The 21,696-nt window shown below is 37.1% G+C and overlaps 1 protein-coding gene across 1 annotated transcript in view; it reads right to left on the minus strand.

Annotated features, from left to right (window-relative positions):
- Positions 1–21,696, minus strand: part of CSMD1 (CUB and Sushi multiple domains 1) — a 1,692,034-nt gene that overhangs the window by 13,874 nt on the left and 1,656,464 nt on the right. Inside the window, exons 62-68 of the mRNA XM_077812120.1 lie at positions 20,204–20,277; positions 16,952–17,063; positions 14,378–14,557; positions 12,522–12,566; positions 6,910–7,071; positions 4,786–4,898; positions 3,078–3,165 (exon numbers count right to left, since the gene is read on the minus strand). Of these exons, the coding sequence (XP_077668246.1) occupies positions 3,078–3,165; positions 4,786–4,898; positions 6,910–7,071; positions 12,522–12,566; positions 14,378–14,557; positions 16,952–17,063; positions 20,204–20,277 (774 nt within the window). The remainder of the gene's footprint in view (positions 1–3,077; positions 3,166–4,785; positions 4,899–6,909; positions 7,072–12,521; positions 12,567–14,377; positions 14,558–16,951; positions 17,064–20,203; positions 20,278–21,696) is intronic.

Below are 21,696 nucleotides of genomic sequence, written 5' to 3' on the forward strand. Positions count from 1 at the left end.
CTTTAGCAGTGGGCGGGCTTTGCCTGCCCACTTCCTGGATCCCAATAAGGCTACTCTGCTGTACCCAACTGGCCTGGGTCTACCACACACTATATAGGGTGAATGTTCCAAGGAAGTCTTAATTACCTATCAAGACTACATAGACATTGTAAAGCTCCTGTTGCACTCACAGTAGAGCAAGTTTGCAAATTTTAGCATAAGTTTTCAACTTACAATTGGGGTTTTTCAGGTTCCTGCTCACACCATCATTTTACAAAAAATCTGGCAAAGTAATGAGTGATACTAGTAAAACATGAGCAAATTGTAAGAGACCATAAACCAGTTTCTATTCTTTTTAAATTTCAATTTGACAATTAGCATGAAAAAGTTAATGGTTACAAATTAAATGTCACAGACAGATCATCTAGCGGTGGTTTAACTGCCAATGATGAATCTACAGGAATCCTGGTGTGGTGTGGTGCTGCCAAGGAAGCCTCCTACCTCTCTTCACTGCCAGCACTAATATGAAAAAGAAGGGGTGGGGGGAAAGGGTGTGTGTACACCAGCAGTCCCCAGTTGCTAGAAAGACCTTTTGGAAGCATCAGCAGCAACAGTAAATTAGAGCTGCCTGGGTTTTTTTTATTTTTAAATGTTAACTATAGAGGATCTATTACCTACTCTCAAATCAGTAATACAAACTGGTTTATGTGCTCTTGCAGTGGACTCCCATACTATCAATGTCACAAATGACACCTCTTGTTTTAGATGACTCAGAAATACCATCTGTAATTAAGACAGCTTAATTTTCACCTACATGTCAGTTTAATCCTGGGGAGAAATGCTGCCTATGTTTCAGACTGGGCTTTGGGAAAATGTATACTGTCTTCTTTCCAGGAAAGAGGCTTTTCTATAATTCTCAATTTTATGGATTTTTATTCATTTAAGACACTCCGCATTATTTCAACATAGTCTATTCTATTTATCATGAATGACTTTAGAGTTGGTTGTGATTAAAACTACCCCAATGTGAAGTGTGTATTTCTTCCGACAGAGTTATTATCATGACAAGTGAGAAAACGCATTGTGCTTCTCAGTTTTCTGCAAATACTGATGATTGCTAGCAAGACTTAAAACAGAAAATATCTACATGGCAATACAAAAAAAAAAAAGAAAAGAAAAGAAAAGAAAAAGCTGGGAATGCCTCTGATACTTGAAGCAAGGTATTTTCTTCCCAAAGGCAGGCTGAGAAAACCCAAGAGGTCAAGCTGTTGTACTGGTTGCCTTAATTCTTCTCATGACACCATTGATCTACTGCTAAACAGACTGAGACACACTTTCCTCAAGGAACCAAGAATATATTTTTATAATCTATGGCTAACGCAAAACAAACAGCTGCTATACAGTAGAACCTCAAAGATACAAACACCAGAGTTACAGACTGACGCTATGGGGAAGTAGTAGTAACCAGAAGTAAGCGGAGACAAAACAAACCAACAAATACTGTCCTGTGCCTGTATTGCATCTTAAAGGTAGTCACATCTGGGCTGCCTGTCCTCAACCCCACCCCTACTCACTACAGTGCGGGGCAGCCACTTACAGGTAAGAGGTGGGGAACACCATTTTCCCCTCTCCCTGCCCCCAGATGAGAGGGGGGCAAGCTTGCAAGCTCAGAGCCTGGGAAAGAAACTTCCTGAACTGCTACTGAAACCTGGCCTGGAATGTAAGTTGCTGGAGCCAGAGCCCGAGCTCCTGCCTGCATGCTGCACTGTGGAGGAGCAGCTCAGTTTTAAAGGTCCACAGCCTGCACTGTGAGCCCACTGACACTGTGGTGCCCCAGGGTGCCTCACTCATCACCCTTGTAGCCCAAGGGCTAGAACCAGCTGCCTGTCCCCACCCGCATGTGCTAGGCAGCCACTGCAGAGCTGTGAGCCCCCGCTCCAAGCAGTCTGCGCTGAGGAGCAGTTTGTTCAGAGTTATGGACATTTCAGGGTTACGAACAACCTCCATTCTCGAGGTGTCCATAACTCTGAGGTTCTACTGTATATGAGATATCAAAGGCTGCTACATAAGATGCATGTCTGAACAGGTCCCGGTGCTCTGCTTTCACAGTATGTCTGTAAGAATCAGGGAAAAGATAGCCAAGTTATCATGGTGTCTCTCTGTCTCACAAGCACACACGCATACAGACACAGACACACACAGATGAACAGACTGATAGAGCACGTAAACATAGGGGAGTTCTGGCAAAATGTGAAGGGATGTAGGGTCAGATCCTCAGTTGGTGTCAAATGGCATAGCTTCATTGAAACTACTCAAGCCATAGCAATTTACACCTTCTAAGGACATGGCACACTGGCAGGGCTGCTTGCTCCAGCCTCCTTAGCACTGGGTTGCTGTCTATGTATGTTCTAATGGTACTTAAACAGCTTTATAATGGTTCAAGGGTCACAAGGCCATCATGTCTACAGTGGGATTTGATGAGGCACTTCTGTGAGGGAGAATACCTGGTTTTTCACCAGCTGCTGGCACATTCAAATTTATAGCTGCAATATACGTCAGACTAAGATTCATTATGAATTTTGGACACCCAAATAGAATCCCACCCTAAACACATATTCACATACACACAAACAAGCAAACACATAGCAAATAATATTAAAAATCTGTTTGACTTTGTTCTTAAATTCAAAGGGCTAAGCTCTCAGAACTATATAATTTATTCGGCTGAATAGAAATTGGTTTAGCAACATGTGACAGCCTCACTACTTTGAAAAAGTCGTTTAAAGCAAAATAATCATCATATATTACTGCATGAACATTTGCACTGATGTTCTTTATAGGAGCATCCTGTGTTCATCTCATTAGATTGCTATAGCTTCAAAAATGAGATGGTAACATGACATAGTTCAATTAGAATTTTAATTATACATTTCAACTAAATTATTAAGTAGTTTAGACCCTCTGTAAGTTTGATGGTAGTAATTCCCTAAAATAAATACGCTTTCTTCAATTAGGATGCTGGCACAGTCATTTGATGCCTTCACTGTAAAAATGCCAAATAAATAAAACACAGTGCAGTTCCATAAATGCATTCTTACCTTGCCTTTGGAGCATAAATTTTCCAAAGTCTTTTCCATGCATATCACCTTGGTAAGTAAACACACCTCTTTCAAGCCCTGATGATACCTAGAGTACATGAAAATGGGAGGAAGATGTCTGAAACAAATAAGTAATAATCACTTCTGCAGTTGGCAGTATATCCATTCTAATTGGGTCTGATTCAGAATAATTATTTGGAGTCAGTTATAGTTTAGTCATTTTTACCCTTTGACAAGTAAAGGTAACATTTATGCTTCAATCTACAAATTTTAAAAATCACAGCTATTAACAAAGGTTTTAAAAAATAACAGTTGAAAATGACATTTTCATTTTGAACATGAGAGTCTTACATACAATGGTAGTACTTAAAATCTTAAATGTTTATCTTTCCACTTGATTTAGATAACTTATTTAGTATATGCATTTAGAGAATCTATACATCTTCAGTATGCAGATTACTTTCTATACTAAGTATTGTAAAGGACAAGGGAATATAGCAGAGAGTGAAGAAACTTTATCTATTTGCCTAAAGTAAAACTGACAAACCTTTAAGAGTTACCACTAGAACTGAGTGAAATTTTTCAGATAAATAACTGTTTTTGTCAAAAAATGCAGCTTTGGGTTCACTGAAACTATTTGTGAATTTTAACTGAATTTGGAAAATAGTTTCATCTGCATTTTTTTAATTTAAAAAGTAATTTCAAAATGATGTTTACTTTTGAAATTTATTTAGAAAAGCAAAGCAGAACAGAAAGTGTGTGTGTGTGGGGAACAGAAATAAAATGCAATAAAAAAATCAAGAAATAAAAAGGCTTCAGTCAAACAAAAAGTTTTGTTTGACCCAAAATGAAATTATTCATTTTTTTTTTCTTTTGGAGAGTGAAAAAAAAAAAAAAGAAGCAAAATAAAAAATCAATTATTTGCTCAGCTCTGGTCACAGCTGAGTATTGAGCAAAAGAAAATGCCAGGGCATTGCAACAAGTAAGTGAAATTTATAAGTGAAATCAAATGTAAGATATAGGAAATATCTCTCTAGATGTCAGCATAACAGCTACACATCGGTTTTACTGAATCTGAGTCAAAGCTGTGTTATTTCTTAATAAGGGAAGACAATTACTGCATCACACACACAGTCCATCAGCCTATATTTCTGTAACTTCATAACTTCATTCTTGCGTTCTTAAAGACAACAACACTCCTCAACATATTATTAAAGTACACTTAATTATCTATAGAACAACATTAAAAAAGTGATGTTTATAAAAGAAAAAAACTCACGTATTTGTTCTAAAACAAAACAAAAACATAGGAACATATGTATATCTACTTTCTTTTTTTACAGCATAGCAAAAATGTTAATATTGCGGAGCATATGGACACAGTATATACATTTCAGAACATAAGAATGACCCTTCTGGGTCAGACCAAAGGTCCACTTAGCCCAGTTATCCTGTCTTCAGATAGTGGCCGGTGCCAGGTGCCCCAGAGGGAATGAACAGAACAGGTAGTCATCAAGTGATCCATCCCCTGTCGCTCATTCCCAGCTTCTGGCAAACAGAGGCTAGGGAAACACATTTCTCTTAGAAAAAGAAAAATATGGGTATGTTCTATACATTGTTGTGTTCAACAATCATAATAAAAAAGATATAGGAAACTAGAGGCTGCCTTAAGCCAAGCAAGCACATTTACAGAGTCTGATTTACTTACATAGCCATCTAGTGCCCAGTTATCATTTTCAAACTTGCTTACAAAAGTTTCCACAGGTCCTTTAATCTGAAAGACTTTTAAAAGCAAATGAGCCTCTTCTTTCTTGTAAACACCTATTAAGAGAAGAGTGTAAAATATGTCTTTTAAACAAGTTTTTAAATGGTATCCCATGTAGTTAACATTTAAAAGAACTTATTTTAATGACCTCCATGAACCAAAGTATCTATTGTGAAAAATATTCCATACCCCATATATGACTTTAGTTCTAGGATCTTCTTTGTACTCTAGGAGTATCCAAATCAGGGACTGCTGCACTGGCAGTGAGGCGATAAAATGGGGCCAGCCACTCCTCACCCCAGCACCTTGCTGGACACCCCCCACTCTCCAAGGGGCACTTGGACCCAGGTGGTGTCTCCCCTCTTCCCCAATTCCCTCCCGCCCCCCAACCATGTGGCTTTGGGGGGAAAACTGAAGAAAGGAGACAGCCAGAAATGACAGATGGTAGCAGAAGCAGCAAATGCAGGGACATCCAGACACTCAGAGAATTTTCTACAGTTTTGACTGGACTTTTTCTGCCCTATGCTGAGTGGCTGTTTGCTCTCATCTTCTCCCTAACCCTTTTCCTCTCTTCTCTACAGTCTTTTCACCCCAGCTTCACTCCACACTTTGCCACTTTTACCTTCTTCTTTTCTGTCTTGTCCCTCTCACCCCCTTTTCTTTCCCTTTCCATTTAGCTTAACTTCCCATTCCCCCCAAAATATGTGGAACTAACATGATGTTTGCTGACATCACGTTGTTTTCTCAGCTTATCTATTATATCATTTCCTGCACAATGAGTATATCTTGTCTATTTAGAGTGTAAACACTTCCAGGAAGGGACTGTCTACTATTCTGTGTCTGAAAAATATCTTGCACAATATGGTCCCATTCTTGGTTGCCTCTTAAGCACAAGCATAATAAACATGATTAATAATAATATGTTTTTGTACCAACTTTAACTTTAATAATAAATTAGCAAGAATACTTGTTTCTCCATGGACAAATTCAGAAATTCTAAATGTGTACTGAAGTCCTGCCTTGTTGCAATAACACTGTCAGTTTAAATTTCAAAGAGATGTGTTTTACCCCAACAGTCTGGAAATAAGGCATACATTTTTAATGAAAGAGTAATTAACCATTGGAACAATTTACTGGATTCACCATCACTGACAATTTTAAATCACAATAGGATGTTTTTTTTCTAAAATATATGCTCTAGGAATTCTTTTGGGAAAATCCTATAGCCTGTGTTATATAGTAGGTCAGAATACATGATCACAATGGTCTTTCCTGGCCTTGGGATGTATGAAATACTGTATTACTATCGTAAACAGCACAGTTTTAATGAAAGATGTCTTTCTATGTGGCAGATAACTCCTGCAACTCTGCCCATACAGTCAACCAGGAAAGATGCATGTAACTGATAATGGCCATTTAAAACATAACTTTGGTCAGACTGTTAGATCAGAACATAAATCAGCATCCCAGAAAGGAACACATAACTTACTGTATTCTGTAACCCTACCCATTTTATGTAAGGATGTTATCAAGATAGCTCTCCTTTAAAACAAAGTTAAAGTAATAAACAAATAATATCTTCCTTTATAGACCTTTTGATCTTAACAGATCCTAAAGTGCAGAACAAACTATATATGGTATGGATGACTTTGCCTATCACTGAAATACAACCACCTTCAGAGTTTAGCATGACAGTGGTTTAATAGTACACAGTGACGCTACACAACAGCTTGGGACAAGAAACTAAACCAATACTTTATTTGAAACTCTGGGAGAATTTAACTTGGCAAAATATAACTGACCAAACTGGAATTTGAGCAGGACACTATGTTTAGCATTGTTACTCTTGCAAAACATACTGAAAGGATTTTTAATGACAATATATTAGTCACAATTTTCATTTTACATAAATGAAGTGCATAAATGACCCATATCATCAGTTAGAAGATATTACTGATGTGAATCCAATTTTGGTGTTTAGCGTTTGCAACAGCAGAAAACATGGCAATTTGGAACAATTGAAAAAGCAACAAACCAGATATTTCTACTACTTTATTCTAAACCTACCTGATAGTTTAAGTTGTACATTGGACGATTCAGTGAATGTGGCATTCACCTTGCTGCTTGTAGTATTGAACCAGTCGACTGTCAGAGTAGCAGGTTGTCTTTTCCCTAGATACTCATAAAATCCCTTCCACAATGAATTTATGAAAAACACATCTGAAGGGACTGAACAAATAAGCAATAAACAAAGGAGTAAATCACCACAAACCAAAAGTAAAGTAAAATAATCTTTTCATCTGTCATTATTTATTAAGCTTTACATTAAAACACCCATGCATTGTTCTGAGTGCTTTTAAAAAAAGATATATAGTATCAGAGACAATGTATATAATGAACTTCCTGCACAACTTCACATAATATCATGCTTGCTTGGCACAATAAAAGTAATTATAATAACCCATTCTATATGCCTCAGCGAATCTTCTCCTCAGGACTGAGAAAAAAAAGAAGAAAGTTCTTGAGTAGAGGACCCATTGTAGAGATTGCCCTGCTGGAAGTCCTGTCTCCCCCATGAACGCATTAAACCAGTCTTCTGTGAGCTGCACTGGATGCTAGTAGATTTCAGGTGCAGTTTAAAATGGTGTTTTAAGAAAGCCCTAAATAGCTTGCGAGACCAGCTTCCTCCCCATGCCACACTTCTCTGTGGAGTGGAGATGCTAGAGCTGGAATTCCTTCAGTTCAAGGTGAGAGTCCCTTGCATTTGGAATTTACTTTTCCCCCAGTCTGAAATAGCCTGAATCTGTTCTCCCAAGCCTTTAGGCTAGGAAGGGAATAATGAGTGGAGGTATATGGGAAGTGGGTATTTTTGCTCATTTTCTTGGCTGTTTTTATTCCTTCCACTCCACCCCACTCTCTGCTATTGGTAGCAGTGAAATTGTTGGATTTCTAATTTATTAAAGACTGAATTTTAAATATTTGGCAAATATGCGTACAACTTGATAGAGGTGACTTTTAGTATTCTGCACTAATTGAAAATAAAAAACACATATAAAAATAAATTCAGAAGAGAACAAATCCATTAGGAAAAAATAATTTAATTTTGTGGAAGAGGTGTTCTCTGGGATTCTCATTTCCTCCTATACCCTTCCAACATGCCAATTTTCCTCCTATGCACATGCCTCAATGGCACAATGCAGTGGCAATACTTTTGAGCTGAGGGGGGCTGATTTAAGAAGCCAGTATTAAGTAGAGTGAGATGGGACTCCTCCTCTTGCCTGTGCAGCACGCAAAACCCCTGCCAGGTAAGGGAATATGGGGACTGATGTCAGATACTCTATGTGACGCTGGGCTGCTCCCATACTCGAGAAACGTCATTTAAATCTTTCAAGAGGATATTACAAAGAGTGAATGATTTTAAAAGGCTATTTTAAAAAGTAATAGCTAAAATCCCAGCCTCATAGCATCACGACCAAATGACAGATCAAGAGACTATTGTAACCTCACATTCACTGGCACCCTACAGATGGTGCCCACCAGACAGCCAGATGCTGCTGCAGGAAGAGTACATTATTTCTTTCTCCCCTGGTTTAATTCTTGAAGTGACCAACTGAGTTTTGTGCATTTCTTTAGACAATTTTAACTTTTAAAAAGTGTAATAAAGACCGAGAAAATCATATGAATGCTTTCCTCATATTTATTATGGCAGGGCACGAACAATTAAGTGTCTAAAAAAAGTCACCAACTGGCTCTGCTGATCGTATCTTGGTCCTAATGTATTAATGTGCACTTAATGAGTAGGAGCAACAATAATGTTTAGCACTTCTGTCATGCTTTTCACTTTCAGGGAGCTCTACAAACATGAGAAACAAATTCTCAGGTTAAATTTAGCATGCTTTGAAAAAAATATAAATATAGTTATTATATTACTCTAATATCTTAGGCCCCAGTCTGGCAATGTGATCTTCATGAGTGGGCCCCTATGCATAGAAGCAGCACTACTGACTTAAATAAGGCTCTGTGGAATCACAGGCATCCTCCCATGCAGATCTCATTGCTGGATTGGGGCTTTACATAACAAAAAACAAACAAAATATTAAAATCTTATTTACTTTTTCCAATGTATTTTATTGTTGAACTCTTACTATTTTGCTCAAATACTAGAACAATGCTGCAATATTTAGCTTGCTGGGCAACCATTACATCCAAACAAAAAGAAATCAAGTCTATCTTTAAAAAGTTGTAAAATACATAAAAATAATTGTATTAATATTAGATTCTGCAAATCCTAAATCTCAGATTAGGCCCCAAATTATTCCAGAGGGTCCCTTTATCTAATAAATCCCCACATTATTCCTGTTGGATACGTTAATAAGTTGTGTTATTGCTATTTTAGAGATAATGAGTCACAGAGAGTGAATAGTCTAATCCTTTAAAATGCTGCATGCCTCCTCCCAGAGTCTGAAATCAAGGACAACCGAAGACATTTAGGACCTTGTGTAATATGCTGAGCAGAAGCAAGTTTCATGTGTCTTGGCAAAGATCAGAGTTAGTTAGTGTCAGAGTTAGGGCTGCCCACTGTTACATAATCCACATGACACTCACATACTCTGGAGTCTTGGCATTCCTCCAGCCCTGCCCATCTGGAATGCTATTTATCCAGTGGGGCTGCAGGGATTTCCTTGCAGTTTCTCATCATCATCATCAGAGGACAATATGGTAGAGAAACTGCAGACAGCCAACCTGCTTCTCTTTTTCTGCACTCCTGCTGAAGTCAAACTGGTATGAAGCAACTGGGATAAGGACAATGTACAAATAGCTATCTGCCCCAGTCCCCTACCGCTCGGCAGTGAAAGGGCCAGGAGGGGCAGGCAAGGAAGGGGAGAGAGAACAGGGAAGGGGATGAAAACAGGAATAAAGAAGAGTATCCTGGCTTTCCAAATCCCTGTAGCTGCTACTGACTCTTCTAACACCTCACCTGAGTGGTGCAGTGGGACAGGCTCCTTGTACCACCTATTCCACTGCATGAGAAGGTGGTGGAGAATAGCCCTGCAGAGGGACACAGTTACTTTTTCTAATTGGCAAGAAATTTCTAAATAGAAGCAAGTGCACAAAGCGTGCCAGATATGCAGAGCTGAGAGTAAAACTCAGGGCACCTGGTTTCTACTCAAACTATATCTCTGTGCCACAATCTGTGAATCCATCTCATTCATGTAACACATACTACTATACTAATTATATTAAATTAGTGATTCGGAGCTAATGACAGCAAAGTACTGACCCTTTCCCCACTCAATTGGTTTTTATTCTTATAGTTCAAACATGCTGTAATATATTATAATTCTTCAGTAGGATTCCTAGATTTCTTGTTCTGGATACTTCTCTTTCCATAGGTATGTCACAATTGTGACTCTCTGTGATAGCAGATGAGAAACCCTGATACTTTAAAAATGTATTAAAAGTATCGTATTTGCTTTTTCCTTTAATTAAATATGCACAGATGAATTTATGGTTCATGAAAGTGAGGGGCAGGTAGTACTGACATGAGTCTGCTATAATGCTGAGAGGTTCTGTGCAAGATTCCCATGAAAGACCTGATGATATATCTCAGTCCACACCTAAGCTTCAACACCCTTGCAATTACTATTGAGCACAGCTGTCAATTATAGTATGTCACTTTATCCAAAATGATATAGTGGGCTCAATTTTCAGCTGCACCAAATTTACACTTGGTACAGCTGAGCAGAGGAAGCAGCGGAAGGTGACTGTAATATGCATTTCTGTTCCTCCAATCTTGGGCTGGCTGAGGGCCAAATTGCAGCTGCAGTAGTCCCATAGGGATTACTGAGCCAGGAAAGGATCAGGGGGAGCACTATGTACTCCAGCCTGCCCCTCCCTTTTCCAACCCATGGCATGCTGCTCCCTGCCCTCTCCATCCATTATCTGAGGGTGGTGAGTGAGAGAAACTGGTGGGATAGAGACACCTATGCTGGCTCTCTTTAGGGGAAATCCATGGCTGCTCCTTTAGAGCATCTTTCTAGCTAGTTTGTGAAAAGGCTATGCAAAGCAGCGCGAGCCATGGCTGAAGACTGAGCCTAGTGTTTGTTTTTTCAAACCTACTTTACATGGATATTATAAGGATTAATTAGATAAATTTTACAAGATACTATGAAGATTTGAAGTACTATATAAATGCTAATTATTATTGCAAAGATAAACTAGAACTACGGGGAAACTAACCCACTTCATACAGATGGTCACCATCACTTAAATTCAGGTCTCCAAAGATGGGAGCTTAGTGAACTAACCCACTATGATAAATAGGCTCCAAATTCAGCAGTATTAGTTACACCACATTTAAAAGCAATGTGGTTGCAAATGGAACTTTACAGAAAGTTAAGTGGAGAGGTCCTGAGGCAGAGAGGAGGCCCAAAAAACATATGCAGAGCTCAGATACATGATACAATTCAAAAGTTTTAAAATTGTAATTAAAAGTAAGTTAGTGAAATGTATCTTTAAACTTTTTTCCCTATTTATTACTGTTGTTTACTGTGAATTGTTTGAGTGAACAGTATTATAATTAGTGACATGCAAAAATCATAATCTTTCATTTTATAAAAATGAATTTTTAAAATAGCTACTTATAATGACTATAAACAACATGAGGTAGTCTGTATTAATGCACTGCTTGGTGAATATAGTTCGAGACACAGCCTCTGAGTGAACTTCAGCTATATTTTAATTAGACAATGAAACACAATAGACCATGCGGTAGCTGATTAATGCATACCTTAGCTGTGCAGTGAGGTGCAGCCAAGAGCCTCCAGCAAACTAAGATTATTTATTAATTAGCATGAATGCAGTCAACTGTACACTATTGTGATTACTGTAAAAACTGGGGAAATAAACTCATTTATTATCTCAATTGACACTCCTGTTAGCAATCTCAGCAGCAAGGCCAAAGGTTACAACTTCGCAGCAGCCCCTGCAGTGCCCTATTATTCTGGGCAGGCCTTATTTGGTGAAAAACTCTGTCTATATAAAAAGAGACCACTTAAAAAAAAATCAGGTCTAACATGTCCAGTAGGCCAGTGAAAATGCCTGTATATGAAGAAGGGTAGAGTACCATACTTCCCCAAAGATGTATATTGTATATTTCTGGTAGAAGCATATAATCAAATGTAGGTCAAATTCAGTTCAAAATCCATCCAACTTTTGTGGCATGGAGGCCAACCTAAGTTCTCAAATGCAAATTTTTTGAGACTTTCCAGAGCATTCAAAACGTGAAAGCCAGATGGATTTTTCACCAAACCTAGCTTTATATAATTAAATTCTACCCTCATTATAAGGCTCTCCATTAGAACACTCTAAAATAAAACTACCTTTCCTTGCTTCCTGTCTACCTTATACTTTGATTTAACAACGCCTTGGTACAACGCTCCAAAAGCTGGTGTTGTATGAGAAATTGCTATGTAAAAATGATGTTACTATGGAAAGAATTTCAGAGAGTAGGCTTCACATGCCAGTTATTCTTATGAATATCTAGGACATTTGTCTTCCTTAGTGATGAGTAATGGAATAATTAAGTTAACTGTTAGAAATAGTTTTACTACCCAAAACATACTAGGGTACAAATCAATTTAGTTTATTTAGATCTAAAACTGTTCTGGTATACAAACCTGGAGTTTTAGTTATTGTTTCATTAACTTCTCTCACTCCTTTACCTACAAGTAAAAAAACAAATTATCATTTTTATGAACATATTTATTCTTCTATAGAATGCTAAAACATAATGCTTGATTAAAGCAATTATCCCTCCTATATTTGCAGCAGAAATAACTAAAGCCTAGAACATATTACAGATTCAAACCCATACAGCCGCACACATTCATTGGGAAAAAAAAAAACCCTTGGGAAACCAGCACTTTTATTGTGATAAATTAGTTGACTACACAGGTATGTATTTAATGTATTCAGGCCTAAAGTTTATTGTTTTATATCAGTCCCAGTGCTATAAGAGAGAGCCTTATAGTAAGGATGAATTATGTATCTATGTAAGTATAATAATGTATTAAATCAAAATTAAACAAATACTACTAGTGAATAACGCTAGGGATATGGCACAAACCAGCAAAAAGATAGGTAACTATGTCAATGATGACACAGGACAGAACCACATCAGGTGTACATTAGTGTAGCTCCACTGAAGTCAATGTCAATTTGCACCATTTGGGGGTTCCGCCCCATATTGTTAGGTGCTTAAAAAATACAAAAGTCAGGCAGATAGACTATTCTGTTGTGTGCTCTTTTTCTTCAGAGGCATACCGGGTGAAATCCACCCCTGCGCAAAAGAGCTCTCAAAAGTCCTATGCACTACTTATGTCTTATTTTGAAGGTTTGAGTAACATGTAAGTGGTATACTTTGTGTGAACTCTTTGCACAGGGGTGAATTGTACCCTAACAGCTATGTGTCAGCTCAAACTAGTTGGCCGTTGTTAGCTTGCATGCACACATGAACACTACTGGACATTTTTTTAATATTCCGTTTACTGGTCTTAAAAAACATCAGGGGGGGAAAGTCTTACACTTCATTTGAAAGGCTGCACTTTAAAAATATCTCTCAAACAACTCTTCATCAGAACTAGTGATATATAGCACCCTTAAAAATTATTTTGCAGGGAACTGGTAATGGAATACAAAGAACCAAAATGGTTTATGTTCACTAAACACGTTTTTATTTATTTTCTACATTTGCAAGTTGCATCAAACAAAATGTTACAGGCAGCTAGTCAATAGCACATACTTTGTTTTTTGTTTTTGTTTTTCTGTTATTTAAAACTGTTAAAAGTTTAAATGGTGCAGAGATAGAGATTTACAAACCACAATCAATTTAAACATAAGGGCCAAATTTTGCTGTCAGAAATCTGTATCCAGAGTATGCCAGTGGAATTATATCAGATTTACACTTATGTAATTCAGAGCAGAATTTGGCCCAATGGCTTATTTTCAATTTTGTTGAGTTTTATTGTTCACTTTTATTTTAAAGGAAACACATTCTCCATGGATAAAAAAAAATGCACCTAATTTATCCAAACATACCTGCATGAATTCAAAAGCCAGTCTGCTATGAAAGAACTTTAAAAAAAAGTTAAAACCCTATAAATAATGTAAATTAAGCACTGAAAAACACATTTAAAGAATGTTAAGATTTGACACAAACTGAGATAAGAAAGAAAATGCACGGTTAAAATTGACAGCTTGTCTTGAACAAATTCTGGTCTTTTAGTTTAACTTTTTTATTATCTGTAGGTATACTTTTTTCTGAGTGAGTTCAGGATGGTACATTCACTTTGAATGTATTCGTTTGCTCAGTTTGTGTTATAATCTGAACACTATTATGACAGTTTGTTTTATTGTGATATTAATTGGTCCTAATTCAACCCTGGTATACACTCTAAAATCAATAGAATTATACTAGGATAAATATGAGTCCAATTTCTGTAGAGTGTGATATATCACTTGATCAACAACTTACTTTTACAAATAGGTGGCTTTCCTGTCCATTTCATATCTGGTTTACATGTCCGGTGCTCTGATCCACCAGCAAGAAAAAATCCTGGCTGACAGGTATACACCAAAGTGTAACCTAAAGTAGGAAGATCTATTGCTTTCACATCTACATGCGCTGGTGTCTCTGGCTGTCTGCAAGCATGAGCTGAAAGGGTTTTTTAGGGTTAGCAAAAGCTGCAACAAACAGTTGTACACAGTATCTATTTACAGAATTTAGAACAAACACATGCCAATCCATCCCTTTTCACTTAGCAAACTTTCTACCATTTAAAAAATGGCAAGCAATTTTTATATTTTCAGCAGAAGTAATGTTGAGACTTTGTGATATATTGTTGTGTTGTGGGAAGTGGGAAATAATGACTCCTACTAATATCACCTATTTCTACACAGTACACTGAAGATCCATTATTAAGGAGAAAAAGAGTTAAAAGGAAGAAAAGCCAGGGCACATGCCATTGCAAATTATTCTGTGATTGGTATTGTATTGTTGTACTGTCATAGCTTCAAGCATCACATAAATTCAGTGTCTGAAACAACCTTGAAAATTACAGTGATTAGTGTGCTAAATAAATTCATTATAAACATCAAATGAAATAAAGGTTCCATAGAAAGGTTTTATCATACTTCACTGGGTATAACAGAAATTGTTGCAATAGATGTCTCAATCTTTCTGCTCCATTTGTCCATTTATAACATCTCAAAATTAATCTGAAATGGGATTAGAATCTAAGGTCATTCTAAACCAGTGGTTCTCGATTAGGGGTACATGTACCCCTGTGGATAAGCAGAGGTCTTCGAGGAGGTACTTTAACTCATCTAGATATTGGCTTAGTTTTACAACTGGATACAAAAAAAACACTAGCAAAGTCAGTACAAACTAATATTTCATACAGACAATGACTTGCTTATACTGCTCTATATACTACACACTGAAATGTAAGTACAATATTTATATTCCAATTGCTTTATTTTATAATTATGTCGTAAAAATGAGAGTAAGAATTTTTTCAGTAATAGTGTGCTGTGACACTTTTGTATTTTTATGTCCGATTTTCTAAGCAAGTAGTTTTTAAGTCAGATGAAACTTGGGGGGTACGCAAGACAAATCAGACTCCTGAAAAGATACAGTAGTCTGGAAAGGTTGAGAGCCACTGCTCTAAAGTATTATTTTTATTTTAGATCAGTCTATTATATTGTAGTAGTTCACTGATGTACTCTAACCATCACAGAAATCCAAATATATTGATCTTCCAGCTTCCCACTTGGAGCCCAGAAGAGCTGTGGAGTTATGAGTCACACTTCACGGTTCACAGAAGACTAGCCAACAAAATGTTCCTACACATACGGTGTGCCATATTCTGTTCTCAATGACACCAATATAAACACAAAAAAATCTACATGAACTTTAGTAGAGTTATAACAGATTTGCTCTGCTGTCACTGAAAGCAGAATTTAGCCCAACAGAGTTGATACAGTGACAGTAAGCACAATGATAAAGATACCATTTCTCAACGGTCACCACACCATGGCATCTGACACACAGAAATTTACTGCTACATTTAGAAGAGTAGATGACTGCAGTAAACTATGCAGTATCTGTTGGCAAACTCTGACTTTGAGACAGTGGGGAGTATGTTGCATATTATCTACTATATGAGATTAAAAAGTGTATTGGTTTGTTACCTTGTCAAAAACTACATTAAACATTGTCAAGTTTCCTTCCCCACTCTGAACTCTAGGGTACAGATGTGGGGACCTTCATGAAACCCTCCTAAGCTTACTTTTACCAGCTTAGGTTAAAACTTCCCCAAGGTACAAACTATTTTACCTTTTGCCCTTGGACTTTCGCTGCCACCACCAAACGTCTAACACCGGTTACTGGGAACGAGTCCGTTTGGAAACGTCTTTCCCCCCAAAAGCCTCCTAAGCCCTACACCCCCTTTCCTGGGGAAGGTTTGATAAAAATCCTCACCAATTTGCATAGGTGAACACAGACCCAAACCCTGGGATCTTAGGAACAATGAAAAAGCATTCAGTTTCTTAAAAGAAGAATTTTAATAGAAGAAAAAGTAAAAAGAATCACCTCTGTAAAATCAGGATGGTAAATACCTTACAGGGTAATTAGATTCAAAACATAGAGAATCCCTCTAGGCAAAACCTTAAGTTACAAAAAGACACAAAAACAGGAATATCCATTCCATTCAGCATAGCTTATTTTCTCAGCCATTTAAACAAACAGAATCTAACACATATCTAGCTAGATTACTTACTAAATTATAAGACTCCATTCCTGTTCTGTCCCCAGCAAAAGCATCACACAGACCGAGAGAGAGGCTTTGTTTCTCCCTCCCCCCAGCTTTTGAAAGTATCTTGTCTCCTCATTGGTCATTTTGGTCAGGTGCCAGCGTGGTTATCCTAGCTTCTTAACCCTTTACAGGTGAAAGGGTTTTTCCTCTGGCCAGGAGGGATTTTAAAGGTGTTTACCCTTCCCTTTATATTTATGACACATAAATTTTAAAGAAAAAAACCCTGTACTTACGAATGCATTCAGACTGTATACCACTCCAAGTTAAGTTTGCAAGACAAGATCGAGTAGTAGAGCCTTGAATATGATAACCCTTCCTACATCTGAAAAAGACTGTGCTTCCAACCTGCAGGATCAAAAGTAGAATATAAGAGAAAACGGGAAACCAGTACTTGCAATCAGTTGACAGCATAGTGATATGCTGCCAGGGAGATTTTTAAAAAAAGATCATCAGTTTGCAGTTTACAGAGTTAGAGTTTTTTCCTTATGCAATCAAAGTCTCATCCATGATGCTAAAACTGAATTTATCTGCCAGTGATAGATGGAAAAAAATGGATCAGACTGGACACACAAAAAGGAACCACACTCTATACACTCTCAACTTTCTAGTCTACCAATTTGTGTGACAGAAGCAACTGACAAATGACTAAAATGGTATTTCTACACATTGCACTACATTTGACTTACCATAACTAGAAAACCTGCTTTTAAAGATTTTTTTCTCACTGTATGAATTAATAAGCTATTTGTTTAAAAAGAAAATAGGAAAATACAAATTCCATACTGTGTAACGATAAAAGATCTCCTGCAGTTACACCTGCAGTTATATTCATACAGAAAATTATGGGCATAATTGTTTATGCTACATTTGTGACTATGTACTACCTAAGTTCTGCTTGAGATGCTCAAGAAGCGAAGTGATGATTGACAGGATTGAAAGCTGTACTGTGATTAAGTGGGATGAGAAAACAGTAAGGAATGCAATCTCTATTAGAAAGAGTAGAACACTAGACTGCAAGTGAAGAAGGCAGTTCTAAGTAAAGTGGTCATAAAAGTGAGAAAAGACCACTTTCTTTACAATCCTTCTGAGGAAAGGAAATTAAGGAAATGGAATAGGAATTTCAAAGATTCACATGTTCTAAGGCCAGAAGGGACTATTGTGATCCTCTGTTTTCTCCTTCATACCACAGGCTACAGGACTTCTTTGAATTAGTTTCTCTTAACTACAGCATATCTTTTAGAAAAAAAAAAACCATCCAATCTTGATTTTAAAATGGCCAGTGAGGAAGAATCTATCAGAAACCTTGGTATGTTGTTCCAGTAGTTGATTACCCTCATTTTTAAAAATGTGCACCTTATTTGTAAGCTGAATTGGTCTAGCTCAGTGGTGGGCAAATTGCGGCCCATCAGGATAATCTGCTGGCGGGCTGTGAGACAGTTTGTTTACATTAGCATGGCCGCCCGCATCTCCCAGTGGCCATGGTTTGCCATTCCCAGCCAATGGGAGCTGTGGGAAACAGCGCAGGATGTGCTGATCAGGAACTGGCCGAGAATGGCGACCCACGGACACTGGGAGGTCAGGACAACTGAGGATGAAGAACTGTCCATTGAGGAAGTGCTTTTGCTGACAGAGGAGATGAGTTGGTAATAGATTTGATGAAGGAGTAAGGAAAGAGATGTAAATTATAATAATATGGAAAGTACAAATAGATATTAATGTGTATCATGCAAGTGAATAATATTTAATATTTAATAAAAATAATACACTGCCAAGTTATAGCACCTTCTGTCTGAAGATCTCAATGGACACTACAGAGGAATATAAGTATTATCAATTTAAGTGTATACATGGGGAACAAAGGCAAGAGAAGCTAAAGCCAACATTTTCAAATGTTGGTGCCTAACATAAAATCTATATTTAGACATCTAAAGAGAGGTGGCCTGATGATCCCATGAGCACAGCATCTACAATCCAATTCTATCTGAAGTAGGTCTGAAAATTAGGACACTTTTGTTAAACATCTAATTGATGGTATGGATTTTCTTGCATAATTGTTTGCACCCATGTCTGAAAATTTCCATCTCAATGACATGTCCAAAGACATACAGAGAGAGTAGAGTCTAGAACAGAATGCAGCTCTTCTGACTCTTAAGTGCTCTTGCTTTTTGTAAAAATATTGTCAATTATGATACTAGTGAATACCAGTATGAATTTCACCGTAAATTGGAATTTCATAACAGGAAGTGTCAATCTAGAAAGGATTTAAATAGGTCAACGAAAAATGACACATCTATGCTCAAGCCAGTAATAGAGTTTTGTATCTTTTTCAATCTTCAGAAGGAATAAAGTAATTTACTCTTCATATTGCTTAGCTGAGAAAGGGTTGGAGGTGTGTATGCATTTGTATAGCAGAGCAATGAAATACAGCTAACTGAAAATGAACTCAGGTAAGTCAGAGGTGATGCTGGTAAGCACAGATAAATACCTCAAAGAATTGCCCTCTTCCATAACATCTTTCTCTAACAAGGTCATCTACCCACAGATTGTAACAAAGCTCAAGAGATAACTGACTGGAGAGAAATCATATGTCCAGGAGTTGACAGAAATAGGTAGGGGACTAATTTAGGGACAGCAGAGATTAACTGAAAGACAGTTACTGTATTCACTATAGTAAACACGTTCCGAAGTAAAATTTCACTAACAATTTATACTCTGATAGAATCCTAAATAATTCTCATCAGTCCGAACATTGAATGACAATGACTCATTATGGCAGTTAGGTACTTCTGTGATATTTTCTCAATTTCTTTCAAGACAGATGCTTAATAAACTAATATTTCGTGCAGAATTAAGAGATTATAAGGATGACACTCAAAGAGAATTTTGACCATCATGCAGACTATCTTGAGCTTCTGTGTTTGTGCATGGAATTCAATATGCTTTTATAATTGAATGAAGCTACTTGATGGCATGTGTCAGGGTCTGATCCAAAGCCCTGAGAATCAATGGGACTTCTTCCAGTGACTTGAATGGCCTTTTGATCAGGCCCTTAGTATATCAGCTATTTACTCACTGTTTGTTAAAGTATGTAACAGCTACTGGTATAGAACAAAACAATTTAATCTGATGGAGAAAAAAAATTGAATAACCTTGTAGGGATATAGCTAAAATACTGCATGCACAATATAATTATTGTCCACTCAAAGGTCTATAGCATATCACTAATTTTTAAGCAAAAGTCCTCACTTATTTCAGGGGGGAATTCTACTAAAAACTTATGACATGATATATTCTAAAGACTGTGAGTTTCTTCCTAAAGCTCCATATTAAAACAATAACTGAAGATGAAGCCTGAGGTTTTAGTAAAAAGAAATCTGAAAGTGATAAACATTATTTGTAACATTTAAAGCTAAAAACAATTTAACATACATTAATATTAAATGTATTCCAATTTCAGTAAATTAGTAAATAAAAAGGCTTCTTACCTCATAACCTCTAGAATTGTTCTGTATTCCATAGGGTGGAGTACCAGGATCTGTGCAAGTGTTATGGGCTGGATCTAAATTTTAAAATGGAAAACACAGGAGATGTTATTTCAGTTTAAATTTTCAAAGATAAATTAAAACCACACAAAATTACAGTACTTTTTTTTTTCTTTCAATATGTTCACAAGTAATTCATGAAGATAGTTTTGGAAGCATAGAGATTTCAGTACTGGGATTTTTTTTTGTACACAACTGACCGCTTTGAATCTTGTGGAATACACAGCACATTGTGTCAGTCAAAAGCATTATACATAATGCAGATGTAACACTGAGAGACATCTTTCCCTCCTAGTGTTCTTTTCCTAGGAACCACAGAGTTGTAAAGCAAAATTTCTGAAAACCAACCTTAGGAAGCTAAGCATAAAATTATTTGCCAGAAACTTTTTTTTGTGACCATGAAAGCACATGCTTTAAAAGAGGCCCTGAAACCCAGCTCTGGTTGAAGAGTTAACAGTACATCTCAGAAAAGGTGTGAATGTCGAGTTCCCTTAAATCCTGGGCTGGCTGTCCTCTGGTCTGGTTATACCAGCTGCCAACATTCCCTAGAGACGGACATGACAGTTTGGGAAGATTATCGGGATGCCCAGTCATGCCTGTTAGGTGGGCAGGATGGAAGGTGGGTAGCACAGGAGCTGAGAGGATGGCTGTACGCCACCAGAAACTCCCACTATATTGGGATGATCCTCCCATGGCTGGCTATTCTGGTTTTGTTCTGGCACTGCAATATAAAGCTCAGGATTTGGGCCTATATTTCCTCTGTAACAATTTCCAATGCTCTGTAATCGTAATCCTATAATCCAGTGGTGTGATATATCATTTCTTTATAGCCTGATTTCCAATTTCAATGCTAGTCAGTCACTTTCATCATCCTATCGCTAGAATACATAATGCACTAATTTATAAAGGAAATCTTAGTGGCTTCAGAATTCAGATAGATGGGAACCTAACACATGACATTTTAAAAAACATGTAGTACTTGAACAATCAAGGGACTTTTAACTTCATCATCAGTTAGTCTGGACAGCTGCTAATGGAAAAAATGAAACAGATCAGTCTTCTCTTTAAAAAGTGCATCACCAACAGAAACCAACCTCTTGAAAAAAAAACAGAATTAGATAGCCCACAGCTATTATAACAAAATAAGCAGTGTCAAGAAGTGGTAAACATTGCCATCTTTGGGGAAATTTGTTCCTGTAGGAGATTATTTTTGTTATAATTTTTTTCAACCATCTGATTTTACAGGTAAAAAATACCTTTAAATTACTGACACCTTTCTTCTTCCCACAATGATATTTTCTAAAACTGCAGAAGCTCTAATATGAAATGTTTTGTTATTATAATAGTAGAAAAGCTGTGACTGAGGAGGTAAAACTGGGGCTTCTTGAGGTAAACCAGATCTTTTTGATGCAATATATTCAATGTATTTATATATC

Source organism: Eretmochelys imbricata, chromosome 3, assembly GCF_965152235.1.
Source record: "Eretmochelys imbricata isolate rEreImb1 chromosome 3, rEreImb1.hap1, whole genome shotgun sequence".
NCBI lineage: Eukaryota > Metazoa > Chordata > Testudines > Cheloniidae > Eretmochelys > Eretmochelys imbricata.